Source organism: Notothenia rossii (genome assembly GCF_949606895.1).
Source record: "Notothenia rossii genome assembly, chromosome: 5".
In the NCBI taxonomy this organism is placed as follows: domain Eukaryota; kingdom Metazoa; phylum Chordata; class Actinopteri; order Perciformes; family Nototheniidae; genus Notothenia; species Notothenia rossii.
The window spans coordinates 36,825,282-36,841,379 of record NC_136903.1 but is presented as its reverse complement, the minus strand read 5'-3'; the positions used below and the strand labels follow the sequence as shown (position 1 = coordinate 36,841,379).

The window sequence follows — 16,098 nt, the reverse complement described above, 5'->3', positions numbered from 1 at the left end:
GGGATTCCTGCATATACCCTGAATATAGATAACTGACTTTAAAATTCCAGAGGATCCTGCTCATGTTGGATCAATCTAAACCTATTTCATCTGTCTTACACAAACGTTTTTATGAAATGTTAAATCTCCACTACAGTAGTTAATTAGCTTACCTTAACTGAATATAAATGGAGGACTAGAATTCAATCAACCTTTAATAGTCACACATGTACACGGTGATCAATTGAACAATTGATGAATGCTGTGCAGGTGGTGAAGGTTGGAGCTAATGGAGAGGTTGAGACAGTGGAGCAGGAAGAGGGAGAAGCCCCAACTGAAGAGCAGGATGAGGAGGTGGGGAACCAGATGTTGGAAGAGGTGGAGGATGAACACATTCAGCCTCAAAACGAGGACACAAGCTGGGCTAAAGACCCCGACTATCAACCCCCATCTACAGCTATTAGAAAGCTCAAAAAGGTTAGATATGTTTGTATAGCTTTCTTTGTTACTGGGATTTGAGACTATGTGTTGACATGTGAATCTTGGTGAGGACTAATGACTTGTCTGTTGGTTTGTCCAGGGTAAGAGTAGCCTGCGTTACGCTGAAGGAGATAAGGACATGGACGTCAGTGTCTATGACTTTGAAGAGGAGCAGCAAGAAGGCCTCCTGTCTGAGGTCAATGCTGAGAAAGTAGTCGGCAACATGAAACCACCCAAACCCACCAAGATCAAGAAGAAAGGTGAGACACGGCTGTATGCTTGACTAATGGCATGATGTCAACCATCTAGCCTTGCACTCTGTTTGTACCCCCTATAAGCTGCTCCTTGCAGCAGTTGTTCTTCCTAAGGTCAACTTTACAATTTTATACACAATGCATATATAAATTCAAGGCTTTTGTCATTCGTACATAGCTACAGAGTACTTACAGTTGCAAGAAAAAGTATGTGAACCCTTTGGAATCACCTGGATTTCTGCATAAGTTGGTCATAAAATTTGTTCTGATCTGCACGTTTGAAGTTTGCAAAAGAGCACCTGGATGTTCCATCTACTGGCAAAATATTCTGTGGACAGATGAAACCAAAGTTGAGTTGTTTGGAAGGAACACACAACGCTATGTGTGGAGAAAAAAAGTCACAGCACACCAACATCAGAACCTCATCCCAACTGTGAAGTATGGTGGAGGGAGCATCATGGTTTGGGGCTGCTTTGCTGCCTCAGGGCTTGGACAGATTGCCATCATCGACGGAAAAATGAATTCTCAAGTTTATCAAGGCATTTTGCTGGAGAACTTAAGGCCAGCTGTCCACCAATTGAAGCTCAACAGAAGATGGGTGATGCAACAGGACAACGACCCAAAGCACAGAAGTAAATCAACAACAGAATGGCTTCAACAGAAGAAAATACGCCTTCTGGAGAGGCCCAGTCAGAGTCCTGACCTCAACCCAATTGAGATGCTGTGGCATGATCTCAAGAGAGCGATTCAAACCAGACATCCCAAGAATATGGCTGAACTGAAACAGTTTTGTAAAGAGGAATGGTCCAAAATTCCTCCTGAACGTTGTGCAGGTCTGATATGCAACTATAGGAAACGTTTGGTTGAGGTTATTGCTGCCAAAGGAGGGCCAACCAGTTATTAAATCCAAGGGTTCACATACTTTTTCCACCCTGCACTGTGAATGTTTACATGGTGTGTTCAATAAAAACATATAATTGTTTGTGTGGTTTTAGCTTAAGCAGACTGTATTTGTCTATTGTTGTGACTTAGATGAAGATCAGAACACATTTTATGACCAATTTATGCAGAAATCCAGGTAGTTCCAAAGGGTTCACATACTTTTTCTTGCAACTGTATGTCGCTGAAAATCTTAAGTCACAGGCTTCTCCAACAGTGCAACACAGTAAAACAGATAAAATAGTGCAAGTAAATACAATAAAATAGAATGCAATTTGTCAAATCACATTCCATTTTGTACAGAATGACAATGACTTACAGTGTGGCAAAAAAGTATTTAGTCAGCCACCAATTGTGCAAGTTCTCCCACTTTAAAAAGATGAGAGGCCTGTAATTTTTATCCTAGGTATACCTCAACTATGAGAGACAAAATTAGAAAAAAAAATCCAGAAAAACTCTGTCTGATTTTTAAAGAATGTATTTGCAAATGATGGTGGAAAATAAGTATTTGGTCAATAACAAAAGTTCATCTCAATCTTTGTTATATACCCTTTGTTGGCAATGACAGAGGTCAAATGTTTTCTGTAAGTCTTCACAAGGTTTTCACACACTGTTGCTGGTATTTTGGCCCATTCCTCCATGCAGATCTCCTCTAGAGCAGTGATGTTTTGGGGCTGTCGCTGGGCAACACGGACTTTCAACTCAGTTTTACGGCGTGGTTTGCAATTCGCCCAGCCAATCAGAAATTGGAACCTCCCCAGGAAAGTACCACCTCTAGCAGGAACTATCTGGGGGTGAAAAGGTTCGCATGAACTAGGTTCTAGTTCCAGATCTTTTTGGTGTGAAACCAAAAAGTACTCCTTTGCGAAAGTGCCTTATGTGTGAAGAATAATATATGTTCTACTGTGTAACATTTCTCTCTCCCCCTCAGGTTGTCAGGGACAGTCAGGTAGCAGACTTTTGATTCAGCAAAGCTCAGGGCTGTCATCAGGAAAGCAAAAGGAGATCAACTGTATCAGCCCATGCTACAGAAATCATGTTACGGGTCAATTTATCCATGCTATTCAAGGTAACACTAGTGTTAAAGGCCATGTAATGCATCTAACACTGGTGTTTTTTAACATGTAGTTTAGATACCGCCAGAATAAAAATAAATAAAAATGTTTAAAGTTTGGTCATAATTAAATGACATATACGTTAAAAACCGATGTTGGTTCCGAAGTTTGCCGAGCACGCCCCCGATCACTCCCGAACGAGCGGTGACGTCACACGTGGCAAACATTGACATTTTATAAAATCAGTCCAAATGGCAAGCGACGCGACAACTTCAGACAGCGACAGCGACAACGATCATTCAAGCTCAGATTCGGTGGGTTATCTGGATTCAGTTACAGAAGTAGAGAGTGAACCAGCTAGCCTTTTACTTCAAGGCATCTTGCCTTATCAGTACGAGCCTCCTGCCCGGCAATCGAACAACGAGGCAGAAACTTGTGAAAGAGAAGCGGATTCCGCAGCCGGCGAGACTCGAGTCGGCAATACTGAATGGTAAATTCTGTTTTATTTAATTTGACCTGCACTAAATGTCGATCTTAATTTGTCATCTGTTCCTCACACGTCCGTCAGATATAGTTTTTGTTTAATGTTATGTACAATATTCAGGTGTACATGTCAATGCTGTGAAAGCATGCCCACTGCAGATGAATGCGTATGCTGCAGAGAGATCTGGCAGGTGATGGAACAAATAGACAGTTTGCAACCTACTGACCAGACAGAAGACACCGACGAGAAACCAAGGTGCATTATTAGCCACCCAGGCTTTAGAGAAGGCTGTCTCAGTGTTTGGACACTGAAAATAGCGTATCTTCAGTACAAACAACAACACAGAGCAGTTGATGGCCCACTACACCAGTAAGTAAATATTGATTGACCCAACTGCCTATTGCAGCTTTGCTTTCATATAATACTTTTAGTCGCTACAGATATGATGGTACACTTTTAAAGATACCATTAAACTCTTTAAAGCAGTCAAAAACAGCTTGGCTTTTATTTTTTCTGTGTATGCAAGTTCAATGTATGCTTGGGAAAAGAAACAACTACACATGTGAGGAAATATATGAGGTCTATGATTCTGTCAAGCAGTCATGTACAACCTCATATTTATTTTGTACAAGTAAAATACAAATATCATGTTATAAGCCAATTTGTAACCATTGCTACATAATAGTACTACATAACATTTTATTTTTCTCCAAATATATTTATAATCTGTATACTTTTTTTTCATTAGGAAGTATCGATATACAGCTTATCGACAGTTTGTACGTTGGTGCTGGGGTGTACTCGGCCCAAAAATCAGAGTCCCGCTGCCTGCATGTGCTGTAACCGAGATACGGAAGACTTACCCTGAGCCGGGAGGCCGCTATCAGGGATTTCAATGGCCAAATCTGTAATTTGACATAAGTCATGCAGCTGAACCGGTTAAAATGGTTTTGCACGATGTAAATAATTTACAAAGTACATCATTAACAATATTATTTTTCCAAAGAAACATGTAAATATAACATTTTCCAAATCACAAGTTTGTAAGATTGTACTTATTTACTGTTTGATAAATAAAAAAGGGTTCTTTTGTTAATTTTTCACTTGTAACATTTGATCTTTATTGCAGTGTACATTAGTCTATTTTGGTATATGTGCGAGCCCACAAATAATTAAAAGTGGTAAAAATAATAAAGATATTCAGACGTAATTCATTTTTGGCCTTACTTATTTCACTTCAACTTTTATATATTTCAGTCACTAGGCAAGTTCACTGTACTCTGGTGACATTTAGCTCAAGCTGGCATAACACCTGTAGTACCTTAATTCTGACCCGAGTTTTGTGCACAATCTTCCAGCACCCATGATCAATGTTTATAGCAATCAGGAAACATTCACAGCTCAAAAGTATTTTTAAATTCTTAGGGCTTTAATTCAGCTTCTCTACTAATGATAGTAATATATTTAATGCTAATCTGATCAACCAGAAGAAGAACACCCCACCAACAAGCACAGACATAAACAGCAGAATGTAATGTATTAGGCAATAATATCAGTGATATGAGTGAGTAGAAACAATCACAACAAAAGAAAAATGTATAATATTGATGGCTGATCACCAGAGGATTCAATAACCAGTTTGACAGTCTGCCAGGTATTATGTTAATACAGTATATAAGCATAGAGATATTGTCAATTTTATTTGAAGTACACTATTATGAAGTATCACCCATAGATACAAGAAAAGTTTTTGTACAAAATTAAAAGGAACTGTTTACACAAGATAAGAACCACACCACAAAAGAAAGCAGGAATCTTATTTCAAAGCAATGATTAAAGATAGTCTAGTAAACACTGTTACTGGTTAATGAACCGAGACCTGTGCTGACGCACTGCCTCATCTTTATCGGGGTGGTCCATCTCTGAGGCCAAAGGTTGTGGTTCTTGGTCACGGACTTCTTGGATGGACTCTCTCAAGTCCTGTGGCGAGTCAGAATAGGCTTGCAGAAGATCTTCAAGAATGTTTGTTGTGTACTCTAAAAATAATAGAATAGTTTAGCAGGGTCGGAATGCTCATGTGTTACTGTATTGGTAATTTGGTATATTAAAATCTGTCCCCTATCTAAACTTACTATATGTTGCTGGTGTCTTTTCCTTGCGTACTGAATGTTGACCCTTTTTGAACTTTGGGAAACGGATTGTGAAACACTCTTGGCCCTCTCGAGTCACAGCCTGTAGTCTTGCACTGTTTTCGTTGTAGTGTAGTGCTGCCAAGTAGTACCTGAAATAAATATTTAAAACGATTATTTCTTATGTAGACTGAACAATTACAGAAAATATAGAATCAAAGTATCCCTAAAACACAATTAAAAGAAATCCATTTAGTACCAGATTATCATTAGTTACCTAGCAAGCTGACAGAGCCACATGAATCCTGTATGCTTCGGTGCAAAGCGAATGATTAAACTATGGAATGCCTCCAGAGATGATGTTTGGTATGTACTCGAGATCTTCTTGATGTCCTTAAGTACATGGGGATTGGTTAAGATGTCATTCAGCAGCTCAGCTGGCTTAGATCCTGCAATAAATAGTTTACATTTTTAGGGAAAGAGATTAACACCAGGACTGCTGCCTGGGTAGGTGGCTTTCTGATTTGGCAACTAAATTAATTTTGCCTTTAAATTATTCCAGTATGTGCAAAAACATTTTCCATGTACCTGGTTTAAGCCATTGTTTATTTCTGTTGTCACCTAGTAAATGGGCATGGTCACACATGGGGTATATCTCGGTATCATGCTCATGTATGTCTTGCACATGGTTAGCAACAGACTTCCACTTTTCCCCTAATAAGTCAGCCTGCCCTTCTGGAACTGTCCCTGCGACATAGTACATATGGTGAATGATCGATTTCTTCCACAAACCAACATCTTCACAACCCTTCTTTTTGGCGAGGGCATCGATCTTTTTACCAAGTCCTGTAATTAAAAGATTCAATTAATTACCAACATACTGTACATGTAGCAAAGAAGCATATATAATACAACACAAATGTACAATAATCTAATAAATTCAGTTCTACTTCCATAATGAGCACACAAATTCACACCTTTCGCTATATGCCATGCATCGAAGTGATGTTTCAGCTCTGCTGTGCGGGGGTTGTGCGGAGTCTCTTCTCTCAGGTACTTTGCAATAGATTTGTGCCTGTCAGTTACCATAGATGCGACATCCAGCTCATGCGTCTCGGTCAGGAGTGTCAGACACCTCTTCAAGCCCTCGAGCTCACAAGCATTGCTGCTGGTTACCTCATTGCTCTGAATAACGACATAAACAACATTGGTAATATGTCATCATTGTTCTATACTGTATTTGTATGGTGGTTTCATACCTTGCATTCATTAGTATTAAGTTAGAAGTGTGGTAAATTGTACTGTACCATGTACAAGAATATTACTACATGTACTTAATTCACTAACTATTTACCTGGACTAGTTGGGTATCCAGCACTTTGTTGATCCTTTGTTCGATCACCGTGTAGCCTCCATATTTGGCCGAGTGGCCAGGGCTGTCACAACGACCATCCCCTGTCAGATGTATGCCACCTTCCATGCCTTTGAGTCTCTCCACAAGACTCGTCTGTTCTGTTTGCCAGGCGTTGACTATGGATGGGATGATGTAGGATGATTGATGACGATGGTAGGTATTGCGGCTAATCCTGCAAACTTTCATGATGTCAAACACCCTTAGAATCTTGGAGGGTAGACTTCCTGACAACAAAATTGATGCCGACATGATCAGATTTCCAACAGGAAGTTGATTGAGAAATGGCTGGCTGTTCCATACTCTTGTGTATTTACAGTTTCCACATTTCTGCCTGATCTGCACTAAACTGCCAATGTTGTTAACAACCTCGCTAGAACTTGATCCAGCACAAATTGGGCAATACTGGAACAGCTCCAACAAATTGGCCTCAAAGACGAAATACTTCTTGTCTTGTGCATATTTCCTGGGGCATTTGTGCAAAAGTTCTTCTTGCCTTTGTCTGGAAGCAAAAAAACTTTATCAATGATGTGTTTTGTTACAAGTACATTAATGTAAATCTGTTTATATTAATTTTCATTACCTTCTAACTAAACTATGGTATGTTCACACACAACTAACCTATCTTCTTCACATATCTCCTCCTCTTTTTCCTGTAATGCCTCATCAATCGACAGCTCCGAAGGCTTGTAGTCAGAGTCAGAGTCATCTTTGATGGGTGTCTGATTAGCGTTGAATACAAGTGTAGCACAACCTTTCTTTGGTGTTGACACTGTTGGTGTAGATGCACTTTCTTGCTCTTCATACTGTGTACATGCATCAACCATGATAACTGGATCTGTTGAGGTCCCTGTAAATTGGAAATGATAGTAACCATAACATTGTCCAACACATGGAATGTCAAAAGTGATACTGAGACACATGATAACAACAATTCACCAATCTATATTTTGTAACTGTTTTCTTCTGTACCTTTGCTTCTATAGTAAGGTCTTGCTCGAGTTGAGCACTGTGTGCTTGCCTCAGATCTATGTGGCAATGTGCTTTCAGTCACCGAAGCTGCAGCAGGATCTTCTGGCAAATTAGATTCCATATAAACATCTGAGTCGCTCGAGACATGATCCTGTTCTGTCAGCAACTGGAACCAAAAACAAACAGTTAAAAACACCTAACAATTTCAGGGATGGATCCTGCAGCAATCATGTTGGTCTCAAAACGTTTAGCTTTTAATGAGACAGACATATGCACACAAGCTAATTCTATTTTATTTAGGCACACATCTTAACAACTCAAATTCTTACTATTTATGTATGTTTCCCCAGAAATGGGTTGAATAACTTAAATCACACTTTTATCATAGGCCCCACAAATACAGCACACCAAACTCTCATAGATCTACATTCGTTTTCAGTCTAAAACAAAACAAAACATATTAATTTGATATAAATGAAATAACACATACCCTTGCCACCTCTAATTTGGAAACAGCCCTTCTAGGATGTGGGCATATTTCACTTGTTTTCGTTTTTTTGCCTGACGAAGTGAAGAAACTGTCAACATTGCTGGCAGTCGTTGCCGACGAACATGCAGCAGATCTGGCTCTCTTTGTGCCTGATGCTTTTGGAGTTTCGGCCGGTCTTTCAGGGTTTATGGTGGGTACAGCATCTAACTTAAGCGTTTTTTTTGTCTTGTAGCCTAATTCCACCATCAAAGCTCCTTCAAAACTGTCTGGGGTGAAATGGCTACCACATATCACAGCTTGTGATTTCTCGTGCGGCGGATGAAAGTTCGCTCTTTTGGTCTGGACAAAACGGATCCACTGACGTCTAACGGTCGTGTTTTTCGGAAATTCGTGTACACTGTGACCTGACAGGCTTGAATTACCACAAAACTGAACTACACATCGCTTCACCATCATGAATTGTTGGATAAAAAAAGTTTAGCGAGGTCCGGTTACACACATGTTGAGCGAAAATAGCGGAAGGATACAAAACAAACAATCCAGACGAGGCTGGTGTTTGCCACGTGTGACGTCACACAGCTGGGTTAATGGCTGGCAAGCTTTTTGCTTCCGGAGCGGAATAACACGGGAAAGTGGCACACATTTCATGTTATTTGGGGGGTATTTATGGAAAGAATCATTGATGTTGATATGTCAAATGAAAAAGTGGAAAGTGATGAAGAGATTTATTAACACAGAATAACGTTTATTTTGGACATTACATGGACTTTAAGAGACAACCATTTCGCAACGCTGGGTTGTAAGGTTTTCACAATCGCAACATTTAAAACTTTAATACAATACTTGTATAAAGAACACAGCGCTCGTACGGATACCAACTCATTTATAATGGCCTAATAGTATGTTAACAATAAAACATAAACTATTGAATGACCAATTTATAACAGATATCAAAATAAAACGGCTCCAGGTTATTCTGAAAATGTAATCCAACTGAAAAACAATTGCATTATATACAATTTAAGCTTACATATTTTACTCCCCCAAAAGAAAACAGGTACAACATGGCTGTATAACAACACGTTTGTTCCAATTTTATTAAGTTGATTGTACCCCCTATAAGCTGCTCCTTGCAGCAGTTGTTCTTCCTAAGGTCAACTTTACCATTTTATACACAATGCATATATAGATTCAAGGCTTTTGTCATTCGTACATAGCTACAGAGTACTTATGTCGAGGAAAATCTTAAGTCACAGGCTCCTCCAACAGTGCAACACAATAAAACAGATAAAATAGTGCAAGTAAATACAATAAAATAAAATGCAATTTGTCAAATCCCATTCCATTTTGTACAGAATGACAATGACTTACAGTGTGGCAAAAAAGTATTTAGTCAGCCACCAATTGTGCAAGTTCTCCCACTTAAAAAGATGAGAGGCCTGTAATTTTCATCCTAGGTATACCTCAACTATGAGAGACAAAATGAGAAAAAAAAATCCAGAAAATCTCATTGTCTGATTTTTAAAGAATGTATTTGCAAATGATGGTGGAAAATCAGTATTTGCAGTGCATGACATTAAGGATTTTGGGAGATGGCCCTGTTGGCCATCGAAGCTAATTGACAGATGGCCCTGAGCCTAATAGAGATTGCCCTGAAAAATGCGCACGGACGAAATGGCACGAAGGGTTTGGGGGGCCTCCCCCTAGAACATTTAGATTTTTCCAGGTCTTACTGTAGATGCTGTCTGGTGCATTCTCTAGACTGTATTATAAGATGAACCACCACAATATTATATTGTACAATTTCAATTTTTTTGCTATACTTTGTGGCCTCACCCGGTTGCATAGCGACACTTATTTTTTAGGTGTCTTTTAATAAGCAGGTATTCATATCATTAGCTAGAACTAGCTCGATCTGATCGATATGGACATAAACGCGAGTGAAGTCTAATCTGACGGGAGAGAGAGATCAGCTGCTGCTGACGAGTCGACACGCAGCTCTGCATGATCACATGCAGCGGTGAGCGGACAAAAAACACACTTCAGGTTAGAATATCACTCGTAGCTATTTTAATTACCTCTCAAACTACCTAAACTAGTTATAGATATGTTTAGTTTTACTGTCGGGTCACTCATTACTGGATCCGCGAGCTGCATGATACTGGCATAATAGATTGCCCGATCGGGCAACAAGCAGGTGAGGCTTCATTGCCCGATCGGGCAACAAGCAGGTGAGGCTTCATTGCCCGATCGGGCAACAAGCAGGTGAGGCTTCATTGCCCGATCGGGCAACAAGCAGGTGAGGCTTCATTGCCCGATCGGGCAACAAGCAGGTGAGGCTTCATTGCCCGAGCGGGCAACAAGCAGGTGAGGCTTCATTGCCCGAGCGGGCAACAAGCAGGTGAGGCTTCATTGCCCGAGCTAAATACTAGATGGCCCCAGGCCATCGGGCAGTCCTTAATGTCGAGCCCTGATTTGGTCAATAACAAAATACCCTTTGTTGGCAATGACGGGTCAAACGTTTTCTATAAGTCTTCACAAGGTTTTCACACACTGTTACTGGTATTTTGGCCCATTCCTCCATGCAGATCTCCTCTAGAGCAGTGATGTTTTGGGGCTGTCGCTGGGCAACACAGACTTTCAACTCTCTCCAAAGATTTTCTATGAGGTTGAGATCTGGAGACTGGCTAGGCTACTCCAGGACCTTGAAATGCTTCTTACGAAGCCACTCCTTCGTTGCCCGGGCGGTGTGTTTGGGATCATTGTCATGCTGAAAGACCCAGCCTCATTTCATCTTCAATGCCCTTGCTGATGGAAGGAGGTTGTCACTCAAAATCTCACGATACATGGCCCCATTCATTCTTTCCTTTACATGGATCAGTCGTCCTGGTCCCTTTGCAGAAAAACAGCCCCAAAGCATGATGTTTCCACCCCCATGTTTCACAGTAGTCATGGTGTTCTTTGGATGCAACTCAGCATTCTTTCTCCTCCAAACTCGTCTAGTTGAGTTTTTACCAAAAAGTACTATTTTGGTTTCATCTGACCATATGACATTCTCCCAATCCTCTTCTGGATCATCTAAATGCTCTCTAGCAAACTTCAGACGGGCCTGGACATGTACTGGCTTAAGCAGGGGGACACGTCTGGCACTGCAGGATTTGAGTCCCTGGCGGCGTAGTTTGTTACTGATGGTAGCCTTTGTTACTTTGGTCCCGGCTCTCTGCAGGTCATTGACTAGGTCCCCCCGTGTGGTTCTGGGATTTTTGCTCACCGTTCTTGTGATCATTTTAACCCCACAGGGTGAGATCTTGCGTGGAGCCCCAGATCAAGGGAGATTATCAGTGGTCTTGTATGTCTTCCATTTTCTAATAATTGCTCCCACAGTTGATTTGTTCACACCAAGCTGCTTACCTATTGCCGATGTAGTCTTCCCAGCCTGGTGCAGGTCTACAATTTATTTTCTGTTGTCCTTTGACAGCTCTTTGGTCTTGGCCATAGTGGAGTTTGGAGTGTGACTGTTTGAGGTTGTGGACAGGTGTCTTTTATACTGATAACGAGTTCAAACAGGTGCCATTAATACAGTTAACAAGTGGAGGACAGAGGAGGGTCTTAAAGAAGAAGTTACAGGTCTTTGAGAGCCAGAAATCTTGTTTGTTTGCAGGTGACCAAATACTTATTTTACCGAGGAATTTACCAATTAATTCTTAAAAAATCCTACAATGTGATTTCCTGGATTCTTTCCCCCCATTCTGTCTCTCATAGTTGAGGTATACCTAGGATGAAAATTACAGGCCTCTCATCTTTTTAAGTGGGAGAACTTGCACAATTGGTGGCTGACTAAATACTTTTTTTGCCCCACTGTATCTGTAGTGGGAATTCTTTGGAGCAATACACTGGAAAACCGATTGATGAACAATGAAGGTTTATTGAAAGCTGCCAAGAATGTCATTACAAAACAGTACATAGAGAAGTGTTCACGCTGTATGCCCCAGTCAATTCTGCTCTGCATATTTACCCGACTATTAGACCATTAAAATATCTGCCTCGCCCTCTAGTCAAGACATGTCTAGACTCTAAAGAACATGGACGCCAGATTAAGATAGAGATGGATGTCACTGCCTGGTGTGACCCAATACCTTAAAGATTCCTAACATGAAAATAGGCATTCTAACAAAGTAAATATGAAGAAGGTAATGTTTGAAAAAATAATGTATGTATACACTAATAGATAGGAACATATAGTAGGGCTGTCCCGAATACCATTTTTTGGGCTCCGGATATTCGGTAGTAATCAGCAGCGAATATTCGGCCCACACGGGGGGTGCATAGTAATCTGCAGCGAACCGCTTCAACACGTGTATTTCGCATTCATTTTGTTATTCTACAGTATTGTTGTTTTATAGTTATTTTTTAATGTATACAACACAATTTGTGTTCTCTGACATTGAAAAGGATATTGCATTGTGTTTGTTACTTTCGTTGCAGTTGTGTATCATATATGTCTTAAGTGTAATTTGGCTTGGCTTCCTATTTTGTATGGACATGCTTTTATTTTGAAGGAGAGTTAGCGCTGTTGACAGGAAGTTGATGTTGGTATGTAAACAACGTGACGGAGATTAACAGAGAAAAGTCATATCTACATATAAAGACGGAGAACGTAAACAATAACGTTTATGGTTAAGTGTTAGCACCCCCCGAAGAGGCACAAGCTCTTAAGTTGATATTGGAGATTTCAATAAATTCATTTAAAAAAAAAAAGAAAGGAATCTCCAAATAACGAAATTGAAACCCAAATAGTACTCCAACGAACGGATATTTGGGTACAGCCCTAATATACAGTAAAATATTACATAAAACATCAGCTGGAAGACGCACAGACTAGCCGTTGACCATTATATTGTGATCTTGCTGTAACAATATCAGTATTGTATGTATGCCATAATAAGATTTTGTCACATTGCATCATAATACTAATATGTTATTATAATTTTAAAGTCAATGAGATTTTCATATAAACACAGAATATTAGCTTAACTATTAGAGGTCACCGATTCTGCGATCGCAGAATTTACCGCATAATCAGCAAAATGGCGCAGATTTTTAAAAGGCCGCAGATTTATGAAAAGGCCGCATAATCCCCGCATTTTTCCACACAAAGTTGAGAGAAAAAAAAGTTAACTCGTCTTGACGTGACGTCATCAGCTCGCGCATCACAGAATGTAAACAACACTATAGAGTGAACGTGTGGAGCTCACACGATGGAGAAAACACCAAGATGAAAAAATCTAATCCATCTCATTTACCGACGAACATTTCTACTAAAGACCGGGCAAAAAGTGGGGGGAAACTATTCTGCACCCCGTGCAACTGTATGTTGGAGCCATAGACTGTATATTGGTTGGAGCATAGGATAAAATCGACGGTGAGCATCAACCTCCAAAACCCTTTCGAGGGCTACAAGAAACGAAGTGAGTAGCCTACAAGATTGAAGCTGATCGGATAACGAACGAGTAAATGAAAACAGAATGAGGCGGAGAAGTGTGTGTGTGTGTGGGGGGGGGGGTGTGTGAGATTAAAATAGCCCAATTGCTTTTACAATAACTAAACATTGAATGTGTTTAATTCAATAGTAAAGGGGTTTAACGTTAATGGCAGGTTGTGTGTGAGAGAGAATAAATAAGACAGCCCAATATTTAAAAAATGTTTTATTCTTTTTCCCCGCATATTTCGCAACTTTCCGCATATTTCGCAACTTCCCGCAATTTCACCGCATAAAATCACATAAAAACCCCGCATGTTTAATCGCATAATCAAGGATTTTAGCCCGTATAATCAAGGAATTTAGCCCGCATAATCAAGGATTTTTGCCCGCGTTTTTCTGGAGGGTCTATATTATGCAAAATCCTCTTCTTCATGTCTCTTCTACATTAACATGTGTCCCCTCTGTGTAAAGAGATTCTGAAAGTTTCAGGAAAAAAATATTCTCTTTTGTCCTGATCCATTTCTATAAAAACCTGTCTGAAAATGAGCTGATCAGATTTTGGCCACGTTATGATGTCATAATGATTTTTGGCTTTTGTAACCATTAGCCAATCACCAACCAAGGTAACCCCCGCTCACCCCCGGGGGGACCTGAGATCCCGAGTGGGGGTTGCGAGATGATTACAAAATTAAAATTAATTAATTAATTAATTTTTTTAATCAATTTTTTAAATTATTATTAATAATAACGTGTGCATAGACATTTTTCAGGGGCGGACTAGCCATCTGTATAATTTCCCCGCAGTGAGGCTCCCCCTTTGACAATCCACTAGCGCAGTGTTTCTCAAACTTTTTCATACCAAGGACAACTTCACCAATAAAAAAACTCACGGACCACCTGACTCCACAAATATCCAAAAACAATAGGCCTGCTGCTTACCACTCCAACAGTTTATAACAGCCTAATAATGACAGCTTTACCTTCTCTACATCGCCTCGTTCACACATTAAATCAACTATCAGTGATGCAAATGAGTCGCTTTTCGGAGCCTCCCGCTTTTTTAATGCTGATTTGGGTGACTTGTGTAATTCGTGGAGAACCAAAGAGGTTTTTTGGGGGGGGGGTCCGTCCATACGTCAGTACGTCAGTACGTCAGTCCGACTGACGGACAACTTCTCACTTCAGAAAAGAAGAAGAAATCTAGACCGCAAAATAATTAAACAAGTGAGTGCCTCTTTTTCCTGGCCAAGGACAGGTTCCTTGAACACGACACGAGCGTAACGTGTCTTCACGTGGTATGTCTCGTCTGAAAGGAGAGTATAAACTAGAGTGCTGACGGAGAGCACCGGAACGCAGCTCCAGCTCTTCAGATATTGCAGTACCCATAAGGAGCCGTACACACCACAGTGTTTGCGTGGCTGTGTCTTTATTTGTAAGCACAGTAAGCACAGGTTGAGTTCAATCATTTGTACAGCCCTCTGAGGATGTTGTAAACATTTAAAGGAAAAAGGTTCCCCACCCCTGCTGTAAATAATAATAAAAACCCTTGATTTATAACTTAACATCTCTGTCTCCTATTGATCAGAGTTTATTATAAAGAATAGCCAGTTAATTGAAGCATTATAGCACAGGCCTTTGTCAGATGGTATATTACGCTGTTTTTTTTCTGCCTCGAATAGTTCTCTCTTTTTTCACCATACCTGTGTTTGCATCACTGAACTATACAAGTCAACTACAGATTATATAAGCATTTAGTTGAAATGCGATTTAAAATGCTCTCAGGTTTTACACCTGTAACGACGGGACGCTGTTACTAGAGCTCACGTGGACATGTTTATATAGGCTAATCGCCGTTTTTTACGTTCCGTATATACGTCCACTATCCCCTCAGGTGACAGCTGTGCGGTTATGTCGTCCTCAATGTGAAGAACCGCAAGTGAGGAAAATCTTGTTCCTCCCATCGTTGACCGCAGCCAGTTCCGAATTCTCCTCATTGCAGAAAAACTTCTCTCAGAGGTGGCAGATCCGATAGGCAGAGTCAGTGCCAACTGGAGCATCTTGTATAGATTTGGATAGCTCTCCTTTTTAACAGTCTTTCGGAGATGCTCAAGTGCAACAGGTGCGACAGCAGAGGCTTTAACAAGGTCCATCTCTGCTCCAAGAAGGAGAGGGTGAATTTTGAGCAGCTGTGCGTATTTTTGTACGAGAGGTTCAATTCCTTTTTTCTGACATTTAAACACTGCTCCACATGCTCGTGCCAGCTCTATGGACTCTCCCGTGAATCGTCTGTCTAGTTCGTTGATGAGGGTGTCCAGCACAGGGAGATAGAGGTGCTGCTGATATCCAGCTGTATCACTCTGTGACATTTGTGCGCCACTTTCATCAGTTTCTCTTTGGCCCAAAGTAGTTGTAACCAGGAAACT

The 16,098-nt window shown here is 40.5% G+C and overlaps 2 protein-coding genes and 1 long non-coding RNA gene across 11 annotated transcripts in view; 2 read left to right on the top strand and 1 right to left on the bottom strand.

Moving 5' to 3' along the window:
• LOC307041402 (transcriptional repressor CTCF-like) overlaps positions 1-16,098 on the top strand; it is an 81,021-nt gene that overhangs the window by 24,562 nt on the left and 40,361 nt on the right. For 6 of the 9 annotated variants that reach the window (XR_013808745.1, XM_079684780.1, XM_079684779.1 and 3 more), the window contains 3 exons: positions 250-456; positions 560-719; positions 2,584-2,721. Coding sequence is in view for 8 of the 9 variants with exons in the window: in XM_079684780.1 (XP_079540906.1) it covers positions 250-456; positions 560-719; positions 2,584-2,721 (505 nt within the window). In the remaining variant the exon portion in view is untranslated. The remainder of the gene's footprint in view (positions 1-249; positions 457-559; positions 720-2,583; positions 2,722-16,098) is intronic. The other 3 variants (XM_079684783.1, XM_079684785.1, XM_079684786.1) reach the window with 1 other exon arrangement.
• Positions 2,728-4,292, top strand: LOC307041405. Its single transcript, XR_013808746.1, has 2 exons — positions 2,728-3,560; positions 3,940-4,292. It is a non-coding gene; the product is annotated as an uncharacterized lncRNA (long non-coding RNA).
• On the bottom strand, positions 4,304-9,050 carry LOC307041403 (uncharacterized protein). The gene is made up of 9 exons (XM_079684787.1): positions 8,194-9,050; positions 7,704-7,869; positions 7,353-7,581; positions 6,675-7,233; positions 6,298-6,505; positions 5,909-6,166; positions 5,598-5,769; positions 5,324-5,472; positions 4,304-5,227 (listed from the first exon to the last, which is right to left on the bottom strand). The coding sequence occupies exons 1-9, from the start codon at positions 8,647-8,649 to the stop codon at positions 5,049-5,051; spliced, it is 2,376 nt and encodes a 791-aa protein (XP_079540913.1). The 5' UTR covers positions 8,650-9,050; the 3' UTR covers positions 4,304-5,048.

What these genes read in the sequence shown, in the direction of transcription:
- LOC307041403 (XM_079684787.1), bottom strand. Translation starts at nt 8,649, where the DNA reads ATGATGGTGAAGCGATGTGTAGTTCAGTTTTGTGGTAATTCAAGCCTG. An exon ending in TGGCTCTGTCAGCTTGCTAG is followed by an intron (nt 5,473 to 5,597) that starts GTAACTAATGAT and finishes TATTTATTTCAG; the next exon opens with GTACTACTTGGCAGCACTAC. An exon ending in AAAGACACCAGCAACATATA is followed by an intron (nt 5,228 to 5,323) that starts GTAAGTTTAGAT and finishes TATTATTTTTAG; the next exon opens with AGTACACAACAAACATTCTT.